We start from the raw sequence: 20,766 nt of genomic DNA on the forward strand, positions 1-20,766 counted from the left end.
TTCCTTGCGGATTAGCAATGTTGAGCATTTTTTCATATAACCATTGGCCATTTGAATGTCATCTTTTGAGAAATGTCTATTAAGGTATTTTGCCCATTTTAAAATTGAGTTACTTGTTTTTTTGCTGTTAAGTTCCTTATACGTTCTGGATAGTAACCCCTTGTCAGGTGTACAGTTTGCATGGTATCTCCGACTTTTAATTATCAATGACATTAAAAAGTGGCCCTGGCCAGGCAAGGTGGCTCACGCCTGTAATCCCAGCACTTTGGGAGGCCAAGGCAGGCAGATCACCAGGTCAGGGGATCGAAACCATCCTGGCTAACATGGTGAAACCCCATCTCTACTAAAAATACAAAATTTAGCCAGGCGTGCTGGCAGATGCCTATAGTCCCAGCTACTCGGGAGGCTGAGGCAGGAGAATCACTTGAACCCAGGAGGCAGAGGTTGCAGTCAGCCGAGATCATACCACTGCACTCCAACCTGAGCAACAGAACAAGACTCCATCTCAAAAAAAAAAAAGTGTCCCCTCCATCAGTTTAGCTTTCTTATTCACAAAGTACTTTCACATACATTATGCCTCACTTGTTTCCAGCTGAGACTGACCATGGACATGCTCTTCTGATTCTGTCTTGTTTGTATAATCCAATTTCACAGCTACATTGCCAAGGAGAATACATTTCACAGGATTACCATTTATGGTGGCTACAGAGAATCCCATTGTTCTAAGCTCTAGTATGCAAAACCATTTTCCAAGTGTGCATTTGGAACAACTTGGTCTTGTTCTTTTAAGAATAGTTGTGGTAAAGTGCCTTCTATAACATCGTTTTTCCTTTCTTTGCAATATATTTCCTTGAGTTCTCTATCTCTTTGAGTGACACTAATTCAGGAGACAATGGCACAAAGAGCCTGTGACTAGGCCTTTCCTTAAGCTCAGAAGAAGACTGACAAATGGGGAAGTCGAGCAGATTTTATGGCCCTTTTGTTATGTTCGTGCTTCATTCATTTGTTCAGAAGTTTGTAGAGTGCCTTTCCTTGCTGAGCAAGAAGACAGGAATACAGAGATAGATGGTAAGACATGGTTTTTGCTTTGACATTCTGATGGGGAAGACAGGCCTGTAGAGTGAATTATATGAGTAGGCAACAACTGATTAGAGAAATCTGTAGAAAGGGCAATCAGAATCACAGGCAGCACTGTCTACCTGCCTACTGGGGTAGGTGAGGGCTTCAGAGAAGGGATAGGATGGATTGGGTTTACCAGGACAAAGGGTGGCAGGCACCATTGGCAGATAAATGGTGTCACCAGCGTGAAAGAGAAACTGGAGCTTCTGATCTTCTGTAGATGCTTGTCTGGGTCTGTCTTCCTAAGAGGCTTGGTCCAACCTCCTTTTTAAAAAACAAAACAAACAAACAAAAACCAGGACTATAGTGTCCAAAGTTCCTGTGAATTTTGTGACCACAGAAGAAAGTGGAACCAGGCAGCCATCACAGAACACAGGCCTGTGCCCTTGGCATCCCTGGTACTGTGTTCTTATAAAATACTTCTCCATTCCTTCCTGTCTGCCTCACTAACCTTCTATGGATCCCCAGTACAAGCAGGCCAGCACTTGAATTTTTGGGCCAGACATGTTCTTCAGTCTCACTTTACCCAATCGTAATCACAGAAGCCTATAAGCTCTCTCTCAAGGATACCGTGGGTATAGACCTTAAACTCTAGGCCCTGGCTGCACTTGCTGGAATGCCCTCCTCCTGCTCCAATGAACATGTACACAATCACCAAGGCTCCCACGTGTTACTGCCTCTGTGGGGCCTTTCCTGACCCTGGGACTCTAGCTGGAATCACATGCTGCCTCCTGCTTCATTACAGCAGTTATTCATAGTGGGTTATAGTAAGGGGATGATACAGACAGTTATAGTTAGGATGAAGGGGGATTATACAAATTATACATCTTGTAAAATAGCCAAGTGCTGTGCAAATGCACACTTAACCAAGATCTACAAATCACAGAAATCGTTTCTTGACTTTTCCTTTTTATGTCTAATTATTTGATAAACTACCTTACTTATTTACATCATTACCCCAATAAGAAAAGTAGAATTCATGTGTGAAACCTACAAACGTACATAAAATGGTCTTTCTAAATTAACTACCACCCCACCTCACAACAGTTACTTCATGCTGTTGGCCCGTTATAAGTGCCAGCATAACCTGGAACTACATACCGGAGGCTTTGTCGCCACAGACCACACAGTACTCTACCACCTGGGGCCGCTGGACGTCCGTCTTCCCCAGTAAACGCTCCACAGAGGCAGAATCCGTGACAATCTGAGAGAAACCAGGAAATAAACAGGGGTGCCAATTAACAACCAAATCACTGCCGGGCATGGTGGCTCACGTCTGTAATCCCAGCACTCTGGGAGGCCAAGGCGGGTGGATCACCTGAGGTCGGGAGTTTGAGATCAGCCTGGTTAACATGGTGAAACACCGTCTCTACTAAAAATATAAAATTAGTCAAATGTGGTGGCAGGCGCCTGTAATCCCCAGCTACTCCAGAGGCTGAGGCAGGAGAATTGCTTGAACCCGGGAGGCAGACATGGTAGTGAGCTGAGATCGCGCCACTGCACTCCAGCCTGGGTGACAGAGTGAGACCCCATCTCAAAAACAAACAAACAAACAAACAAACACAGACAAAAACCCAGATCACTAAGCAAAGTAATGTTTAACTATAAATTCTCAACGTTGGGTTTCTAAGCAGGAGAACTCTGGACAGAACTGGGAAAATTCCAAATGACAACTTAATCTGACACCCAGAATGGTTCTGCCACTCATCCGGACTGCTCATCAGCTGGGTGGTTTCCCAGGATCAGGTGCTGGTTTCCACTGATCTACTCTATCTGGCTACTACAACCACCCAAAATTGTGGCCCATGTGGGGAATCACACACAGACGCTACCAAATGAAGACATTTAAGATTCTTCCCATAACAACTTGAATGTATGCAAAGAGGTATATTGGCAGAGAAATAACCAAACTTTATTAATTAAATAACTAGGACTCTGACTGAGGCAGCCGGTGGTGAGATGACGAGAACAAATGACCTTTGAAACCTGCTATCTTCCCCTAATTTGTGGTGATTTTCTAGGCGACAGCAATTCATCTGGGAGAATACTATAACTGATATCAATACGTGAAAGTGAAAAATTGCTGTTATTTTAAAATGTACTTGAACTTGAGCCAACAATAAGCCTTAAAATGATTTATACACGGTGGGAACACATACAGAAATCATTAAGTAGAATCACCTCTTGTGAAACATGCAACAAAATCAACAGCCATTCTTTCACAGACAAGGAGTATTCTAAAGGAGGAGGAATTCCTTTCTGATTTCAGATGATCACAATGTACTCCGGGAAAGGAAGGATGAGACAGCATTTAGTAAGTGTGGGTAAGGTGTCTAAAAGAACAGTTCTGAAAGCTGAACACGTTGGCATTCTGATCCCAGCTCAATCAGAAGACAAAAAAATTCTTCCCTTCCTTAAGTTTCTTCATAGTAGAACCTCCCCACCCAAAACAGAGATTCTAAGCAGCATTAATTCAATAGTCAAAAGGTGGAAGCAACCTACATGTCCAACAACAGATGAAGAGAAAAAATGTGGTCTATATACAGAGTGGAATATTACTCAGCCTTTAAAAGGAATGGAATTCTGACACATGCTACGACATGGATGGGGGAAATAAGCCAGTCACACGAAGGCTGATTTCACTTATATGAGGTACCTAGAGTAGTCAAATTCATGGAGACGGAAAGTAGAATGGTGGTCACCAGGGCTGGGCGAAGGGGAGAGGAGAGTTACTGTTCTATGAGTATAGAGTTTCAGCTTAGGAAGAGGAAAAGAGTTACACAGAGCTGGACAGTGGTACAACAATGTAAATCTACTTAATGCCACTAAACTGTATACCTAAAGCTGATTAAGATGGTAAGTTTTATATTATGTATATTTTATCAAAAATTAAAAAAAAAAAATTAAACACAACCCTGACGAAGCATGCTCTGTGCTCAGCCATCATGGGATACTGACCTTGAGTTTCTGTTCTCTAAGTGTTGGATTTGGAGATTCTATGCTTCCCAGCCTCATGCTGAGCAACAACCCTGCTTTCCTTCAATGCCTGCTCTTTTCCTTGCTGTAGACTGTCCTCAACCCCATCCTGCCTTGAGAGAGCAGGAAGAACCAGGGCAGAGATAGAGACAAGAACTGAGGGGCCCAGAGTGAGCAGTACATGGTGGCAAGTAAAGACATAATGAAAAGCTGGGGCCACAGACCTGATGATCTGGACAAATCAGTTCTCGCTTGGCTACAGTCAGCCCTAGGTGGTACCTTTAAAATATCAAGGGCTGACACTTGATGGCCTTAGGTAAGAACAATTCTCCAGTAGCCTCAGGGCCGGCTTGCTCATGCCAGTCTCCTGTGGCCACTGACCTCCTTGTTGTACTTCCATCCTCTCTGAGTGTTACAGCTGACTGTCTTCTGGGCCTTGCCACTGGTTTGCTGGTTTATTACTTTGGCCAAAGCAGCAACCTGCCATGTTTGCAGGTCCCCAAAGAACCTTCCAGGGATGGATTTGGCCTCGAAGGCAGACGTAAGAACAAGTCAGGAACAAGTTCGATAGCAGAAGTGCTGAAACAAATACCTGTCCAAAGGCCTTACCTGGATCCTGCCAGGGACGAGGTTGTCTGAGGTGGTAAATATGAGTTGCTTGGCGCTGGATGTCTCTGGGGAAGCCAGGATCACCTTCCCAGTTCCAGCTCCATCTGGGCTGGTCAGGATGAACTGCTGTTTAGGGGATCCGGAGGCGTCCACTGCGGTGACTATCTGGATCTTCTGTCCTGTCTGCTGGTCTGTGACAATCTATAAGACACAACATGGAGGCCGCTCTCATGGAGTGTCACAAGACCTATGCATTTGCAGGTGGTGCTCAAAGTGGTGACCGCCAAACACCTTGAATTAATGCTGTCTAACATGCAGTTTCACTAGTCCACGGTGAATCGAGAAAAACAAAACACAATAGTGAGCTTTACAGAAACAAATTTTCATAAAGCTAATTTTAGTCTAGGACCATATCTTTCCTACTGTTTTTAGAAGTAAAATGCCCTTTCTTTTATGAAATGAAGGCAGTAATAAATAATAGATAGGTTTAACTTTTTGAAAAGTCCTTGTCCTCACGTATTAAGAAGTGTAGGCAATCCTAACTCTTGAAATGCTACTGATCCATAAAGTCCAAAAACTTGGGAACGACTGCTTCAAAGACGGCCTCTTTCTAAAAGGTCCTATAAATACCATTGCCTTAGGTTGAGAGAATACAGGGAGACCCTTGCTGACACACACTCAACTCACCACTAATTGACCACCCACCTCCTTCACTCCCACTTCCTTACTCTGAGGTCTTTAAGGATAGAAACTACATCTGATTCACTGCTATATCCCCAGGGCCAGCACAAGGCCTGGCACATAGAGAGAAGACAATAAAAGATCATAGGATGCACTGAAGGAAGTGGGCACTGACTCTGGAGAAGTCTTGACCCTTATTCCTCTGGGAGTTCCCACTCTTCAGGAGCATCACTGTCAAGACTCCACTTCTTCACACAGTCCTTGTCTAATTGCATCAGTCACAACAAAAACAGTTGCTATGACAAGAATGAACTCTCTTTTTCTTGCTCATGAAGTTCTTTAAAGTTGTTCTAACCCCCGTCCTGCCTCTCTCCTAGGCCAGATATTCCTGGCTAGCAGCACTGCCACCTTTCCCTCCAGGCGCCAGCAGACCCTTACTACAAAGAGGACTCTGGAGCTGCTGCTGCTGCTGTGTTGGCTGAGGGGAAACATGCTATGTCTCTGGCTGGAACTCAGTTTCCTACAGCACAGTACATTTATGGGCAGGTCTAGCATCTGTACCACCTCTTGACAGACTTCTGAAATGGAACTCTGGCCAGGCGCGGTGGTTCACGCCTGTAATCCCAACACTTTGGGAGGCCGAAGTGAGAGGATCACCTGAAGTCAAGAGTTCAAGACCAGCCTGGTCAACATGGTGAAGTCCCGTCTCTACTAAAAATACAAAAATTAGCTGGGCATGGTGGTGGGCGCCTGTAGTCCCAGCTACTTGGAAGGCTGAGACATGAGAATCGCTTGAACCCAGGAGGCAGAGTTTGCAGTGAGCCAAGATTGTGCCACTGCACTCCAGCCTGAGCGACAAAAGGGAAACTCCGTTCCCCCCCCCCCCCAAAAAAAGAAATGGAACTCCAAGGTTGAGACAACAAACTCACACAGTCTAACACAACAGCTTTGCTAACTGCAATATGGAAAATAAGACAATGTTGGCTGGCTCAAAATAAAATGACATAGGCAAGAAAAGATTCAATCACTTAGATGTTTACTGAGCACCCACTATGAGTCAAGCACTGTTCTAGGTACTAGGAATATGGACGTGAACAAAAAAAGGTCCCACCATCATGGAACTCAACTTCTAGTGGGGGAAACAGACCATGAACTCTGAATAAATAATATCAGTCAGTGTAAATGCCCTGGAGAAAACAAAAAGCAGAATAAACAGAAAAAGCATGACATTGGGAAGGAGACAGGGATGCAACTTTAGGAGGAGAGACATCTCTGAGTATGTGACACTAAGCAAAGACTTGAATCAAACACAAGAGGAAACTGCAAAAATGTGGCAAAGTGTGCTACAGGGCATAGCCAAGTGCAAGACCAGAGAGGACAGCAGAATAGGATGACAGATCCAAGAATGAATCCTCAGCTGATCATGGGACAAACCCCAGTATATCATCGTTTCTAATTAAAGGGGCAAAAGATGTTTAAGGCTCAAGGAGAACAGATTTGGATTACAATCTGTGGCATGCCCAGAGTCCCCCAGAAACATAAAACATGAGACAGAAAACCTTGTGAGAAGAATTATCTTTAAAAAAACTTTCCTACCCAAGGCTCAACTGAGAGACTGCAGACACAGGCTTGTTGACACACACTTCTCTCAGCTGCCACAGAAGGGATTTCTTGCCTTAAACAAGATGGCCTTTCGAAGCCCTTAACCTTGAGCTCCGTGAGTCAAATGTCCACCAATTTTTTTTTTTTTTTTTTTTTTTTTGAGACAAGAGTCTCACTTTATCACCCAGGCTGGAGTGCAGTGGCATGAGTATGGCTCACTGCAGTCTCAACCTCCTAGGCCCAAGCCATCCTTCTGCTTCAGCCTTCTGTGTAGCTGAGACCACAGGCGTGTGTCACCACACCCAGCTAATATTTTAGAAAAATTTTTTGTAGAGATGGAGTCTCATTTTGTTGCCCAGGCTGGCCTCAAATTCTTGGGCTCAAGTGATCCTGCTGCCTCGGCCTCCCAAAGTGTTAGGATTCAGGCATGAGCCACCAAGCCTGGCTCATGTCTATCAATTCTTATTTCCTTCCTAAACTGTTTTCCCTGTTAAGAAATGACATAGTTATGTGATTGAGAGGGGTCTTCAATTACCAACTAAAACCAAGGCAATACTAGTAATTCCTTTGCCTTTTTGTAATCAGAGATGACACATTCTGTACCAGAGCACACACAGATAACCAACATGTCATTTCCTTGTATGCTCTTCTCCAGTCATTGTGGTTGAGGTATGGCAAGTATAAGGTCAGGGTATGGTGTTAGAAGATAGAAGTTACTGGTTCCAGACAGGGACAGTAGCTCTTAGTGGCAGTATATAACATACTTCAAGGCTCAGAATTTTTTATTTTTTTTTGAGACAGGGTCTTGCTCTGTTACCCACGTTGGAGTGCAGTGGCATGATCCTGGCTCACTGCAGCCTCGACCTCCTGGGCTCAAGCAATCCTCCTATCTCAGCCTCCAGAGTAGCTGGGACTACAGGTAAGCACCACCATGCCTGGCATTTTTTTTTTTTTTTTTCCTCTAGAGATGGGGGTCTCACTATTTTGTCCAAGCTGGTCTTGAACATCTGGGCTCAAGTGATCCTCGTGCCTTCACCTCCCAAAAGCTGAGAACCAATGTACCTGGCTAGATTATTCTTTTCTTTTTTTCTCAAAGACTCGCGCTCATAAAAATTCAATGAATTACTTATAATTTGGGGATTTTTTGTTTATCTTCACCCTCCTAAGACATTTGTATCCTCCATTTAGAGAGAACACCTCCATGAGAAAACTAAAAATGCAGGCAGAAAAAAAAAATCTTCCAAATACCCTATTGGAACACAAGGGTGACCACTAGGCAAGACCTTGTTAACAAACACAGATAGATTCCTATTTAATGACCTAGAGGAAACATCAAATTGCAAGGATATATCCAAGCTCATTAAAATTTAAGTCGGCTGTGGAGGAGAGGTATTGTGCATAGAACTTTACTCCCTGAAAAGATACATTCCAGCCAGAATTCCCAGTATCTATTAATGTGACCTTACTTGGAAGTAGGGCCTTTGCAAATGTAATTAGGATAAGATGAGGTAATACTGCATTAGGGTGGGCCCTAATTCAATGAATGGTGTGTCCTTATAAGAAGACCACGTGGCAATGGAGGCAGAGATTGGAGTGATGCAGCTGCAAGCAAGCAAGGATTGCCAAGGACTGCTGGCACCCACCAGAAGGTAGGAGGAGACAAGGAAGGACACTCTCCTAGAACCTTAAGAGAGCATGGCCCTGCTGACACCTTGATTTCAGACTTCTGGCCACCAGAAGGTTGGGAAAATAAATTTCTATTGTTTTAAGTCACCAAGTTTGTGGTAATTTATTGTGACAGCCCTGGGAAATTAATACAAGAGGCAAATTTTATTTAATTTCTTTATTTGGAACAAAAATTTGTAACCTTCTGTCTGTAAACTATAACAAATTGGGGGGAAGGGAGTAATGTAAGAAGATAAGGGCTATTTTCTGTGATTTTTAAGGCCCTCAAGAGCCTACCTAGTCAGAGCTGCTACAATGCTTGTTGTGAAAAGGTGAATTTGTTTGAACATGATTGATATGTTGGTAAATAATTAGCATATAATGCAAATTTTGTGTTTATGCATGGTTTCTTCCATGAATAACACTAAGTAAATAGGTTAACAGAAAATGACACTGAGCTGAAGTTATCCATGCAGGGATACTCAGTGCACGTGGTATGAGTCACATTCAATCCATCTGGTGATTTCAGGTCACCCCATGTCCACCACTCACAGTAACTCATGAGACGCAATCCTCCCTACACCTACCTCCACAAAGAAACTACAGGACTTTTTCAAGGTAAAGTGCCGTATTTATTTATTTTTGAGATGGAATTTTGCTCTTGTTGCCCAGGCTGGAATGCAATGGCACGATCGATCTCAGCTCACAGTAACCGCCTCCCAGGTTCAAGCGATTCTCCTGCCTCAGCCTTCAGAGAAACTGGGATTACAGACACACGGTACCATGCCCAGCTAATTTTTTTTTATTTTTAGTGGAGATGGGGTTTCTCCATGTTGGTCAGGCTGGTCTCAAACTCCCGACCTCAGGTGATCCGTCCACCTCGGCCTCCCAAAGTGCTGGGATTACAGGCATGAGCCACCGCGCCTGACCAAGTACCATATTTATTATAGTCACTATGTATTTAACTACTTGCAGGTTTTATTAGATTCACTATCTGTTTTTTAATATGTTACTGACAAAGTTTTTGAGAATTGTGTCACTAATCTCATTTTTTTCCCCATCAGTCCTGTGGTTTTCATTGCACAATTTGGTAAAGTGTGGGAATTTTCAGGAACACATGTTACATTATAGCACAACTGACTTTACTAAGCTAAGGTCCTCTCTAGTTAAGGTCCTCTCTAGTTCTAATTCCAAAGGACCTTGAAACGATCTTATACACCACCATTCTCCCCCATGTTACCCACTCTGTTCCAGCCAGCTCAACATCTCTGTTGCAAAGAAGAGTCTGCCAATGAATGGCCTGCAGGCAAAAACCAGCCACTGGATAACTTTTGTTTGACTACCCAAAATTATTATTTTTTAATTTTTTTTCTTGAGACTAGGTCTTGTTCTGTCACCCAGGCTGGAGTGCAGTAGCATGATGTTGGCTCTTTACAACCTCCACCTCTCAGCCTCAAGTGATCCTCCCATCTCAGTCTCCCAAGTAACTGGGACTACAGACTCGTGCCACCACGCTTGGCTAATTTTTGTATTTTTTGTAGAGATGACATCTCACTATGTTGCCCAGGCTGGTCTTGAACTCCTGAGCTCAAGCGATCCACCTACATCAGCCTCCAAAGTGCTGGGATTACAGGTGTGAGCCACTGCACTCAGCCCCCTAAATATTTTTTTAAAAAACTTTGCTAACATCTAAAAATTGAGTATTTCCCATAATCAAAATCAAATTTGTAGTTCTCTTGACAAACTGGAAGCTCAGGTCATCCTGGGCTCAAGTTCTCTCCATGGTGCCAGGTGGCTGGAGATGGTGTGGGTTGGCTACCCTTTTAGATGAGGTAGCCTCTCCAGTTCATCCCTATCCTCACCTTGCCACCTCTTTCACTGTAAACACGGGAGACAGGGCTTGGTAGCTACAGACATGAATATGAATGCTTACTCTATTACTTTCCAGCTGTGTCAACTTGGAGCAGTTACACAAGCCCTTGAGCTCCATTTATGTATCTATGAAAAAGGATGACTAGGAAAGTGAAATGATACGATGTGTGTGAAACTGCTTGGTACACTGCCCAGAACATGCCAAGACCTTGGTAAAGTATTTCTTCCCTCTAAGCTCTCACATACTCCTTTCCTCACTCAGTTTTGTCTTATCCCTTTCATCTTATCAAATCGCTCCTGATGAAAAAGTCAAGACTTTTTTACCATGGCTTACTCATTCTTTCATTCATTCCTCAAATATTTACTGAGAGTCTATTCTGTCAGTGTGTTAGACAGTGGCATATGAAGATGGCTCCTGCCCTCATGAAACTTTTAGTTCAGTCGAAGAGACTGGCAATATACAAGGAAACAAACCAGTCAGTAAACAATTTCAATTTATGGTACATGTTATGAGGGAAAAGACCAGGTTGGGGTAACCCCGAATAACAAAAGTATTTAACTTTAGAAAGAGAGGTCAGGGGGCTGGGCGCAGTGGCTCATGCCTGTAATCCCAGCACTCTGGGAGGCCGAGGCGGGCAGATCACGAGGTCAGGAGATCGAGACTATCCTGTCTAACACAGTGAAAACCTGTCTCTACTAAAAATACAAAAAATTAGCCAGGCGTGGTGGCAAGCACCTGTAGTCCCAGCTACTCGGGAGGCTGAGGCAGGAGAATGGCGTGAACCCGGGAGGTGGAGGTTGCAGTGAGCCAAGATCATGCCACTACACTCTAGCCTGGGTGACACAGTGAGACTCTGCCTCAAAAAAAAAAAAAAAAAAAAAGAGAGAGAGGTCAGGGAAAACCTCCGTGACAAGGTGACATTTAAGACAAGATTTGGGCTGGGTGTCTGTAATCCCAGTACTTTGGGAAGCCAAGGCGGGCGGATCACCTGAGGTCAGGAGTTCAAGACCAGCCTGGCCAACATGGTGAAACTCTGTCTCTACTAAAAATACAAAATTAGCTGGGCGTGGTGGCGCATGTCTGTAATCCCAGCTACTTGGGAGGCTAAGGCAGAAGAATCACTTGAATCTGGGAGGTAGAAGTTGCAGTGAGCCAACACTGTGCCACTGTACTCCAGCCTGGGTGACAAGAGCGAAATGCCTTTTAAAAAAAAAAAAAAAAAAAAAAAAAAAGGTTTAAGGCTGAGGAGACAGCAGCCAGATAAATGTTTAGCATTCCAGCAAAGAGAAATGTTCTGGCATATGGAAAGCCCTGGGAGGAACAAACTCTTAGGAACTGCTATCAGGCCCATGGACAACCAGCATGGCCCAGGAACCTAAAGAGGGAGGTGGGACGGCCCTGCTGCGAGTCTGGATTTCTTTCTGAGTACAACGAGAATCCCTTCAAGGGTTTGTCCACCGACCCAACACCAACTCTTCAGATTTCCCATACTATTTATATACACATACCACCCGTCCACTCACATACCTACATATACACAATTTCCTATAACAAATATAGAATTTACATATAGAATACATATAAATTTATAAGACAGATCATATATTAGAGCATACCAAAAGATAATAGCAAAGATTATTAACTAAAAATAAAAAGGGTAGAAGGAACCTGCTTTAAAAAAGGTTTGCAAAAAGGTATTAATAAATCCTGACCTTTGCGAAAAGGTAAATAAATCTTTTACTTAAGTATAAATTTTAGCTCATATGAATAGTTCCGAATTATTATTTTAGTTTTTTGAGACAGGGTCTTGCTCTGTGGCCCAGGCTGGAGTGCAGTGGCATGATCACAGCTCACTGCAGCCTCAACCTCTGGGGCTCAAGCAACCCTTCCACCAAAGCCTCCCAAGTAGCTGGGACTACAGGAATGCATCACCATGTCTGGCTAATTTTTTAGTTTTTTTTTTGTAGAGATACAATCTCACTTTGTTGCCCAGGCTGGTCTCGAACTCTTGGGCTCAAGTGATAAGCCTTCTTCAGCCTCCATAAGTGCTGGGATTACAAGGGTGAGCCACCATACCCAGCCTAAATGGAGGATATTAATCCAAATATATCAACAATCACTTTATGAATTGATCCACATTCACAATGAAAAGACAGATTGTCAGCTGGGTAAAAAAACAAGACTCTTATGAAATTATACAGGAAGTAGGAAAAAAATGGGAAAAAATCAAGACCCCAATACATATTGCCTACAGGAGAACCATTTTATATATAAAGACACAGACAGATGCAAAATAAAGTGATGGAGTAGCTGACAGTGGTGCACATTTGTAGTCCCAACTACTTGAGAGGCTGAGGCAGAACGATAGCTTGGGCTCAGGAGTTTGAAGTTGTAGTGCTCTACAATCCTGTCTGTGAATAGTAAATGCACTCTAGCCTGGGCAACAGAGCAAGACTCTCCTAAAAAAAAAAAAAAAAAAAAAAGTTGGCCAGGCACGGTGGCTCACACCTGTAGTCCCAGCACTTTGGGAGGCTGAGGCAGGCGGATTGCTTGAGCTCAGAAGTTTGAGATCCGCCTTGGCAACATGGTGAAATCCCATCTCTATTAAAAAAAAAACAAAACAAATCGTGTCTGTGTGTGTGTGTGTGTGTGTGTGTGTGTATCCAGGCATGGTGGTATGCGCCTGTAGTCCCAGCTACTTGGGAGGCGTAGATGAGAGGATGGCTTGAGCCTGTGAGGTAGAGGCTGCAGTGAGCTGTGTTCACGCCATTGCACTCCAGCCTGGGTGACAGAGCAAGACCCTGTCTCAAAAAAAAAAAAAAAGAAAAAGTGTCAAAACATAGAGAAAGTTATACCATGCTAGCAACCAACACTAATAAAAAGAAAGCTGGAGTAACTACAGTAATTTCAGACAAAGCAGACGTCAGAACAAGGAAAATAAACATAAAGGGAAGTGGTACATAATAAGAAAGGGGTGGCTGGGCATGGTGACTCAAGCCTGTAATCCCAGCACTTTGGGATTACAAAATACTCAGCTGAGGCAGGAGTATCACTTGAGGTCAGGAGTTCAAGACCAGTCTGGGCAATACAGCAAGACCCTGTCTCAAAAATAAATAAAAAGATAGCAAGCAACCAAGAAAGCAAGCAAGAAAGTGGTTAATTCCCCAAAAAGACATAACAACATAAAACATATATGCAACTAACAACAGAGCATCAAAGTGAGGCCAAAAAAACTGATAAAACTGCAAGGAGAAAAACAGAGAAATCAACAGTTATAACTGGCTTTTTGATGCAGCTTGTTGAGATAACAATAAATCTTTGTCATCAATATATTATCCCTTCCTCCCAGCTTTTTGCCTGCAAGCTTGATACACCTACCTTCTCTTTGTTCAAAGAGGTGAAAACACTCAATGGGCCAGAGGCAGGTTCAGAGCCCTAGGGAAGACAACTTCCCATAAGTGAATATCGATTAGTTAATAACAATATTAATAATAATAATTATATAATTAGTACATATTGAACATTATTATGTGCCAGGCACCATTCTAAGCACTTTATAAGCAATATCCCTTTGATTCTTCATAATAACTTCGTGAGGCAAATAACTACTATTATGTATATTTTCCAAATGAAGAAAGTGAGGCATTAAAATGTTAATTGACCAAGGTCAAAAAAGCTAAGTGGGGCACTGGATTTGACTTCAAGTAGGGGCCCTTGCTCTTAATCACAGTACTAAGATATGCTGCCTCCCAATTTGGAAGCAAATAAGTAATAAAATGGTACTTCATCTCAATAGTTTGAAACAACAGTTCAGGCTCTTGCTTTACATGTAAGTTGGTTAAATAAATGTAAGCATTTTAAATTTTTTTTTAAAGAATCGATGAAGTTGTACTGTATTTGATGCCCAAAAGGCACAACTCCTTAGTGAAACCCTTAGGAAGGTTTGTTTTTGGAAAGAGTTCAGGAAAGGCACAGGTGCCTTTGGCAGACAGGTGGAACGAAGTGGGACTGGTGCAGGTACCTGAATGCGCTGAGGTGAGGCTACAGCAGAGTCGGTGGAGATTATCTGGATGCGTGGGGAGGGGCTGGTCATCCCTGGAGATTCCGGCCGAGAGGTCTGTGTACGTGTTACCTGTGGGCGAGAAGTGGGCTGGATCACAAGGGGGTTCAGAATGATGCTCAGAGGTGGCCTGAAGACCATGCCTCTTGCTTTCACTGTGGCCTGGAGTGATAAACTTGTGTGGTTCTGAGGTTGGACCCAGAAGGATGACAAAGGAATCAATGAGATGTTGCTACAGGGTGCCCCCCAGGAAAATACAATCTTAAAACAGCTGTTCCTAATGTTGGAAATGCAAGAAGAAACCAAAGGAATTTGCAATTCTGCTCTGCACACTTTAATAAAGTAAAAACCTACCAAAATAACATTTTAAAGATGATCTTTGAATGTTATCCCTGTCTCCAAAGCCACCTGTAAAACATTCCTTTAATATGATGGTTTCCCAAGAAAGGCTCTCACAACACACCAGGGGATGACAAACAAAACCGACATTACACTGAAAACTACTGGGATTAGTACTTATACAAGGCTTCTGGTAATTTCTCAGCCCCAGTGGGATGGAGCTAGGAAAAGCCTGTCAGGACCACAGGGTCTGAAATTTAGTCAATACTTACACCAAAGGCAAGGTTCAGGTGCTAAGTGGTCACCTGGATATTTGGAGTGGACAGATATATTTTTTCTTGATAGAAAGTGTATTGTGGCTGGGTGTGGTGGCTCACACCTAAAATCCCAGCACTTTGGGAGGCTTAGGTGGGTGGATCACTGGAGGTTAGGAGTTAGAGACCAGCCTGACCAACATGGTAAAATCCTGTCTCTACTAAAAATACAAAATTAGCCAGGCATGGTGGCGTATGCCTGTAATCCCAGCTACTAGGAAGGCTGAGACAAAATTGCTTGAATCCGGGAGGCAGAGGTTGCAGTGAGCCAAGATCGCGCCACTGCACTCCAGCCTGGGCGACAAGAGTGAAACTCTGTCTCCAAAAAAAAGAAAAAAGAAAAAAGAAAAAGAAAAAAACCCCCCAAAACAAAAACACAATAATCAATTGTATTTTTATATATTAGCAATGAGCAATCTGAAAATGAAATTAAGGAAGCCATCCCACTGACCACGCATCAAAAAGGATAATATATTTAGAAATAAAATAAATTTAACAAAAGAAATGCAAGATTTGAATACTGAAAACTATAAAATATTGCTATGAGAAATTTAAAACACCTAAATAGGCCGGGCACGGTGGCTCACGCCTGTAATCCCAGCACTTTGGGAGGCCAAGACGGGCGGATCACGAGGTCAGGAGATCGAGACCATCCTGGCTAACACAGTGAAACCCTGTCTCTACCAAAAATACAAAAAATTAGCCGGGCGAGGTGGTGGGCGCCTGTACCCCCAGCTACTAGGGAGGCTGAGGCAGGAGAATGGTGTGAACCTGGAAGGCAGAGCTTGCAGTGAGCCGACACTGCGCCACTGCACTCCAGCCTGAGCGACAGAGCAAGATTCCGTAAAAAACAGAAATAAAAACAAAAACCCTAAATAAACAGAGAGACATTTGTGTTCATGGATTGTAAAACTTAATATTGTTAAGATGGTGATATTTCCCAAATTGATCTACAGATTCAATGTAATCCCTATCAAAATTTCAGGTGTTTTTGCATAAATTGACAAAATGATCCTAAAATTAATATGGGAATGAATGGGACCTAGAATATTCAAAACAATCTTGAAAAAGAACAAAGTTGGAGGACTCACACTTCCTTATTTCAAAACTTATTTACAAAGCTACAGCAGTTAAAACCGTGTGGAATTCAGCAATCACACTTCTGGGTATTTACCCAAAAGATTTGAAATCAGTTTGTCGAAGAGATGTCTGCATTCCCATGTTCTCTGCAGCACTGTTTGCAATAGCCAAGTTACATAATCAACCAACATGTCCATCAATAGATGAATGAATAAAGAAAATGTGGTATATACATACAATGAAATACTATTCAGCCTTTAAAAAGGAGGAAATTTGGTCATTTCTGACAACACGGATGGAATTGGAGAACATTATGGTAACTGAAATAAGCCAGGCACAGAAAGACAAATACATGTTCTCACTTAAATGCAGAATCTAAAAGAATCAAACTTGGCCAGGCGCGGTGGCTCAAGCCTGTAATCCCAGCACTTTGGGAGGCCGAGACGGGAGGATCACGTGGTCAGGAGATCGAGACCATCCTGGCGAACCCGGTGAAACCCCGTCTCTACTAAAAAAAAATACAAAAAACTAGCCTGGCGAGGTGGCGGGCGCCTGTAGTCCCAGCTACTCAGGAGCGTGAGGCAGGAGAATGGCGTGAACCCAGGAGGCGGAGTTTGCAGTGAGCTGAGATTCGGCCACTGCACTCCAGCCTGGCAATAGAGCCAGACTCCGTCCAAAAAAAAAAAAAAAAAAAGAATCAAACTCATAAAACCAGAGTAAAATGGTAGTTACAGAGGCTGAGGGGCAGGGGGAATGGGGAGATGAAAGGTCAAAAGGTACAAAATCTCAGACAGGAGGAATACTTTTATTTTTTTTTTAGATCTATTGCACAGCATGGCGAATATAGTTAATAAAAGGCTAGTGTACATTTCCAAATTGCTAAGAGTAAATTTCAAATGTTCTCATGGCAAAAATAAGTATTTAAGGTGATGGATATGTTAATGAGCTTGATTTAATTTTTACACATTGTACTCATAGATCATAACATCACTCTGTACTGTAAATATATGCAATTATAAACTCAATTTGTAACTTATAAAAAAATTGCAGTACTGGTATAAAGACAAGACATACAGACCAATGGAATATAACAGAGAACGCAGAAATAAACTCTCACGTGTATGTTCAAATTTGAGAAAGGTGACACAATAATTCAATAGGCAAAGAACAGTCTTTGACAAATGGTGATGGGACAAGTGGAAATCAAACACAGGGGAACAAATCTGGATACCTACCTTGCACTATCACAAAAAAAAAAATCAAAATGGATCAAAGATCTACATGTAAGAGTTAAAACTACAAAACTCTCAGAAAACACAGGTGTAAATTTTTGTGAACTTGAATTAGGTGATTCTTAGATGACACCAAAAGCAAAAGCAGCACAAGAAAAATTAGAAAATAATCATCAAAATTAGAAACTTTTTTTTGGACAAGATCTCTTACTCTGTCACCTGTGCTGGAGTGCAGTAGTGCAATTATGGCTCACTGCAGCCTCATCCTCCTGGGCCCAAGCAATCCTCCCAACTCAGCTTCCTAAGTAGCTAGGATGACAGGTGTGTGCCACCATGCCCGGTTAATTTAATTTATTTTGTTGTTTTGTTTCTGAGACGGAGTTTCACTCTTGTTGCCCAGGCTGGAGTGCAATGGTGCAATCTCAGCTCACTGCAACCTCTGCCTCCTGGGTTCAAGTGATTCTCCTGCCTCAGCCTCCCAAGTAGCTGGGATTAAAGGCATGAGCCACCACGCCCGGATAATTTTGTATCCTTAGTAGAGACGGAGTTTCTTCATTTTGGTCAGGCTGGTCTCCAACTCCTGACCTCAAGTTATCCACCTGCCTCAGCCTCCCAAAGTGCTGAGATTACAGGTGTGAGCCACCGTGCCCGGCCTTAAAAAAATTTTTTTTTTTTTTTTTTTGAGATAAGGCCTCACTCCTGGATGCCCAGGCCAGAATGCAGGGGCATGATCTTGGTTCACTGCAGCCTCAACTTTCCAGTCTCAAGTGATCTGCCCACCTCAGGCCCCCAAGTAGCTGGGACTATGGGTGTGCACCACCTAATTTTAAATTTTTCTGCAGAGATGAGGTCTCCCTATGTTGCCCAGGCTTGTCTCCAACTCCTGGTTAAAGTGATCCTTCCTCCTTGGCCTCCCGAAGTGTTGGGATTACAGGTGTGAGCCAGCATATCTGAACCCAAATTAATGAGCTTTGTGTTTCAAAAGATACCATCGAGAAAGTGAAAAGACAACCTATAAACTGGGGGGAAAAAAGTGCAAATCATGTATCATTACAACTTAACAAAAAGACAAAAATCCCAATTTAAAAATGGGCAAAGAGTTAAGACATTTCTCCTAGAAGATATACAAATGGCCAATAAGCACAGGAAAAGATGTTTAAAGGTCATTAGTTGTTAGGGAAATGCAAATCAAGACCACGATGAGATACCACTTCATATCCACTAGGGGCTACAATATAAAAGATGGACAATAACAAGTATTGGTGAAAATGTGGAGATGGGAACCTTCATACACTGCTGGTAGTAATGTAGAATGGTACAGTTACTTTGGAAAACAGTCTGGCTGTTCCTCAAAGGGTAAACACAGAGTTGCTATAGGACCCATAATTTCACTCCTAGGTATATACTCAAGACAAAGAAAAACATATGTATACACAAAAGCTTGTATACAAATGTTCACAGCAGCATTAGTGATAACAGGTAAAAAGTAGAAACAACTCAAATATCTCTCAAATGAAGAATGGATAAATGAAACATGGTCTATCCATGTAATGGAATATTATTTGGCAATAAAAAGGAATGAAGTGCTGATACATGCTACAACATGGAAGAATCAGCCACAAAAGACCACCATATATTGCATGATTGTATTTATCTAAAATGTCCAGAATGGGCAAATCCACGGAGACAGAAAGTAGATCAGTGGTTGCCCAGGTGATAGGGGAACGGGAGTAGCAAGAATAATTGTTAAGAGATGTGGGTTTTTTAGTGGGGGCATGATAAAAATATTCTGGATTTAGACAGTGGTGATGGTTGCATACTCTTGTGAATGTACGAAAACCCACTAAGCTGTCCATTTTTAAAAAATGAATTTTATGGTATGTGAATTATTATCTCAATTTGATAAAATATTATCAATTAATTCATTACTGGGCTATTAAATTTTTTTCTTTCATAAGCATACATTTTAACAACAACAAGTTCACTACAATGAAGTCAACAGAATCCCGTATTTTTACAGTGACTTTTAGGTTAAAAAATATGGATTAGCTCTCTCTTCGCTAAGAAATAGGCAGGACAAGCACAACCATTTTATAGGAGGTATGGTGAGGTTCAGATCCTGCAAGGTATGTCTCCCAGGATCATGTACACATAATGGCTGGCTCGGTTTATTTGTAACTGAAAAGAAAAGGCTGGCCATTTTATCAGAGCATATTCATTGAATCCTTTAACAATGAACATTTACATTTTTCGTTGAGTCCATTAGTTTGCAAGTTAATTCTGCCAGTTTCAGATACACTTATGTGTTGCTTAAAGACAGGAATATGTTCTGAGAAATGTGTCATTAGGTCATTTCATCGTGTGAACATGATAGCATGTACTTACACAAACCTAGATGGTATAACCTACTACACATCTAGGCTATGTGGTATGGCCTATTGCCCCTAGGCTACAAACTTGTACAGCATGTGACTGTGGTGAATACTATAGCCAACTGTAACACAATGGTAAGTATCTGTGTATCTAAACATAGAAAAGGTACAGTCAAAATGCAGTTATAATCTTATGGGACTATCTTCCTTCCTATAGGCACTCCGGCACTGACAGAAACGTCATTATATGGTTCACATTTGGTTTGTGACTGTATTGAGAATTCTTCACTGGCAGAATAATAGGCCAAATTTTGACTTACATCCTTACTTTACTTGCAAGAAGTTTTAAAGTCATCAGCATTATTGGAGTACCCACAGGCTATGGAATCTGACAGACCTGGACTCTGAAACTTGTACTATCACCTTAAACAAGTCAGTTAAACCCCTAACCAGGCGCGGTGGCTCACGTCTGTAATCCCATCACTTTGGGAGGCCGAGGAGGGCAGATCACGAGGTCAGGAGATAGAGACCATCCTGGCTAACATGGTGAAACCCCGTCTCTACTAAAAATACAAAAAATTAGCCGGGCGTGGTGGCAGGCACCTATAGTCCCAGCTACTGGGGAAGCTGAGGCAGGAGAATGGTGTGAACCTGGGAGGCAGAGCTTGCAGCAAGCTGAGATCGCGCCACTGCACTCCACCCTGGGGGACAGAGCGAGACGCCGTCTCAAAAAATAAATAAATATATAAATAAATCTTCTAATAGCGAATATGTGAAACTTCAAAATCTCCTGAAATTCAACATGGACATATTGTTACTACTTTATGGCACTGGTGTGAAAGTT

The 20,766-nt window shown here is 42.4% G+C and overlaps 1 protein-coding gene across 5 annotated transcripts in view; it reads right to left on the reverse strand.

Moving 5' to 3' along the window:
• Positions 1-20,766, reverse strand: part of NR2C2 (nuclear receptor subfamily 2 group C member 2) — a 100,492-nt gene that overhangs the window by 29,766 nt on the left and 49,960 nt on the right. The window contains exons 2-5 of one of the 5 annotated variants that reach the window (XM_025374748.1): positions 14,547-14,657; positions 13,904-13,960; positions 4,705-4,905; positions 2,221-2,323 (exon numbers count right to left, since the gene is read on the reverse strand). In XM_025374748.1, coding sequence (XP_025230533.1) covers positions 2,221-2,323; positions 4,705-4,905; positions 13,904-13,960; positions 14,547-14,618 — 433 coding nt within the window. In that variant the 5' untranslated portion in view covers positions 14,619-14,657. Of the gene's footprint in view, positions 1-2,220; positions 2,324-4,704; positions 4,906-13,897; positions 13,961-14,546; positions 14,745-20,766 lie in introns of those variants that run through there. The other 4 variants (XM_025374745.1, XM_025374746.1, XM_025374749.1 and 1 more) reach the window with 4 other exon arrangements.

This window comes from Theropithecus gelada, chromosome 2 (assembly GCF_003255815.1).
Source record: "Theropithecus gelada isolate Dixy chromosome 2, Tgel_1.0, whole genome shotgun sequence".
Taxonomy (NCBI): domain Eukaryota; kingdom Metazoa; phylum Chordata; class Mammalia; order Primates; family Cercopithecidae; genus Theropithecus; species Theropithecus gelada.